The sequence below is a fragment of the Merops nubicus genome, unplaced genomic scaffold (genome assembly GCF_000691845.1).
Source record: "Merops nubicus isolate BGI_N331 unplaced genomic scaffold, ASM69184v1 scaffold8730, whole genome shotgun sequence".
Taxonomy (NCBI): Eukaryota; Metazoa; Chordata; class Aves; order Coraciiformes; family Meropidae; genus Merops; species Merops nubicus.
The window spans coordinates 1-2,244 of NW_008580817.1; the positions used below are offsets into that span (position 1 = coordinate 1).

Sequence of the window (2,244 nt, forward strand, 5' to 3'; positions counted from 1 at the left end):
GTTAACAGTCAGACTTGATCTTAAAAGGCCTCTTCCAGCCAAACTGAGTCTCTGGCTGTGCCAGTCCTGCCCTGGGGGAGCTGCAGGGAGCAGCAGCTGAAGGGTCACCCCGTGCAGCACCCCCAGCCCCAGGCAGTGCTCAGATGAAAAGCAAAGTGCACCCTCCACACCCCCCTGCACGTCTCACCCGTGGAGAGCCTTGAAGCAAGGCTGCTGTACCCTGTTGGGGTGGGCTGCACTTCAAGAGTTTGTTTGAGCCTCTCTGCAGGAGGCCCCTGAAAAGAGATGAAAGGGACTGGTGGCTTGTTAGAGCAAGGCCTGCAAGGGCCTTAACCCTTTCTCTCTCCTCCCGCAGCTGCCAGGCCTCCCTGCCCAGGGGTGTGTGTGTCTGTGTGGAGAAGCCCCTCCTGACACCCTACAGCTCAGAAAAGAGGAGATGGCTCCTTTGTAGGGAGGCTGCAAAGGGCCCTTCAGGCACCAGCACTGATTCCCTTTCCCTTTGCCCCAGTGCACTGCTTACCATCGGAGTCGTCGTCTTCCAGTTCTTCCTCATCCTCCTCGACTTCATACTCTCCTTCTTCATCATCATCATCCTCACCATAGTCCTTGCTGCTCTCTTCTGAACTGTCATCTGATGCCTGCTTGGCTTTGCTTTTACCTGCAAGTGTTTTTTACCACGTGAATGGCAATGCCATGAGCAGCACAGGGCACGTGCCAGGGCAGAGTGCAGCCACCCCAGAGTCATCCTCACACACTCAGCTGGCCCTGCTTCTCCAAAAGCCATGGCCCCTTGTGCTGGAGGCCCAGAGAAGGGTGCACTTCATTTCAGAGGCACCTGAGAGAGACCAGGACTCAAAGAACTCACCTCTGAAGCTGCGACCTGGTGCAGCATCCAGGTGCCCATCATGAACCTGTCTGCCCTGCCCAGGGAGGTGTGAAAGGCAGGAGAGGCAGACAGACAGAAGAGTGCAAGGAGAAGAAAAGGGTCTAGTGAACACACACGAGACAGGAGGAGGAGTAGGTCACAAAGCTGAGAGCAGGGAAGGGCTGGTGCACCCCTCCATGGTATGTGTAACTGGATGCAGGGCCCCTGGGTTGAGGGCATCCTTGCAAACCTCCCTTAGCTTCATTCTGTCAGTCACAACAGAAAGGCCCTGGAAGAGATATTGCTGCAAATCCCCTCTGTGGATGGCTAGCCAGGGCCAAGGGAGCCTGGGAGGAAGGATGAAGAGCCTCTGGGTGCTCAGCCTGTGGGAAAATCAGCTGCCCCTGAGCCTCTGGAACCAGACCTCTTCTACTTGTGCCAAGCTCCCTTCAGTGGAGGAATGCTCCTCCTGTCCCTCCCTCCCCCAGACAGCACAGGACACCAGGCATTTAACTGACAGATCACAAATTCTGTGCAGAGGGAGCAGCAGAACCAGCTGCTTCTTGCCTCCCTCCAGCCACCACCCCTGAGCCAAGCCCAGCTCAGTGCTGCAAGTCTCCTGCCCTCGCTCACAGAACTGCTGAAGAAGGTATTTACTCACCCTTCAGACTGCCTGCAAACTGGCCCTACATCTCCTGGGCCCCACCAGGGCATCTATTTTTTACACCATCCTCCCTGACCTCTGTGCTACTCACTGAACTGGATCCAGAGCCATCAATAAGCTGGTGGCAGCACTCCCAGCTCCCTGTCCCCACCCTGCTCACTCTGTCCTCACCCACCCTGCACAGCTCCGTGCTGGTGGCCCCGAGGGCTCAGAGGCTACAGCTGAGGGCTGGAGCTCTTGGGTGGGGTGAGCACTCCATGGGAGGAGGCTGCAGTGCTCCTCACAGCACCACAGCACACTGAGGGGCACCCGAGCAGCTCAGGCAAGCACCAGTGGGACATGTTCTCAGCCAGCAAGCAGCAAAGTGAGCAAAAGCAGCCACAGACCCATCGTTGGGGAGGATGCAGAGAAGTCAGCTGTGGGCTGGAATGGGGTATTGGGCGTTTGGGTCATTCCTGCACAGGCAGCAGCCACCGAGAGGGATTGATGGAACTTCTCCAGCCTCCTGCTCCCCTCCCCTAAGCTCAGCCCCTGCCTCCCCTTCCACCAAAGTCCACACACAGAGGCCCCATTACAGCCTTCAGATGAAGCTTCCACCTCCTGAGGCCGAAGGGAACCAGCAAGACTCCAGAAGACAATGCTCAGGGTGCTCCCATTGCTTCTCCCCTCTTCCTCCTCACTCTGCCTCTAGATCCTCAAGCTGACAGCCCACAGC

The 2,244-nt window shown here is 57.4% G+C and overlaps 1 protein-coding gene across 1 annotated transcript in view; it reads right to left on the reverse strand.

Moving 5' to 3' along the window:
• Positions 1-520: 520 nt before the first annotated feature.
• The window catches only part of NOC2L (nucleolar complex associated 2 homolog (S. cerevisiae)), a gene marked incomplete at both ends in the record, with an annotated part of 37,821 nt that continues 36,097 nt past the window's right edge, over positions 521-2,244 (reverse strand). The window contains one exon of the mRNA XM_008940954.1: positions 521-658. Coding sequence (XP_008939202.1) covers positions 521-658 — 138 coding nt within the window. The remainder of the gene's footprint in view (positions 659-2,244) is intronic.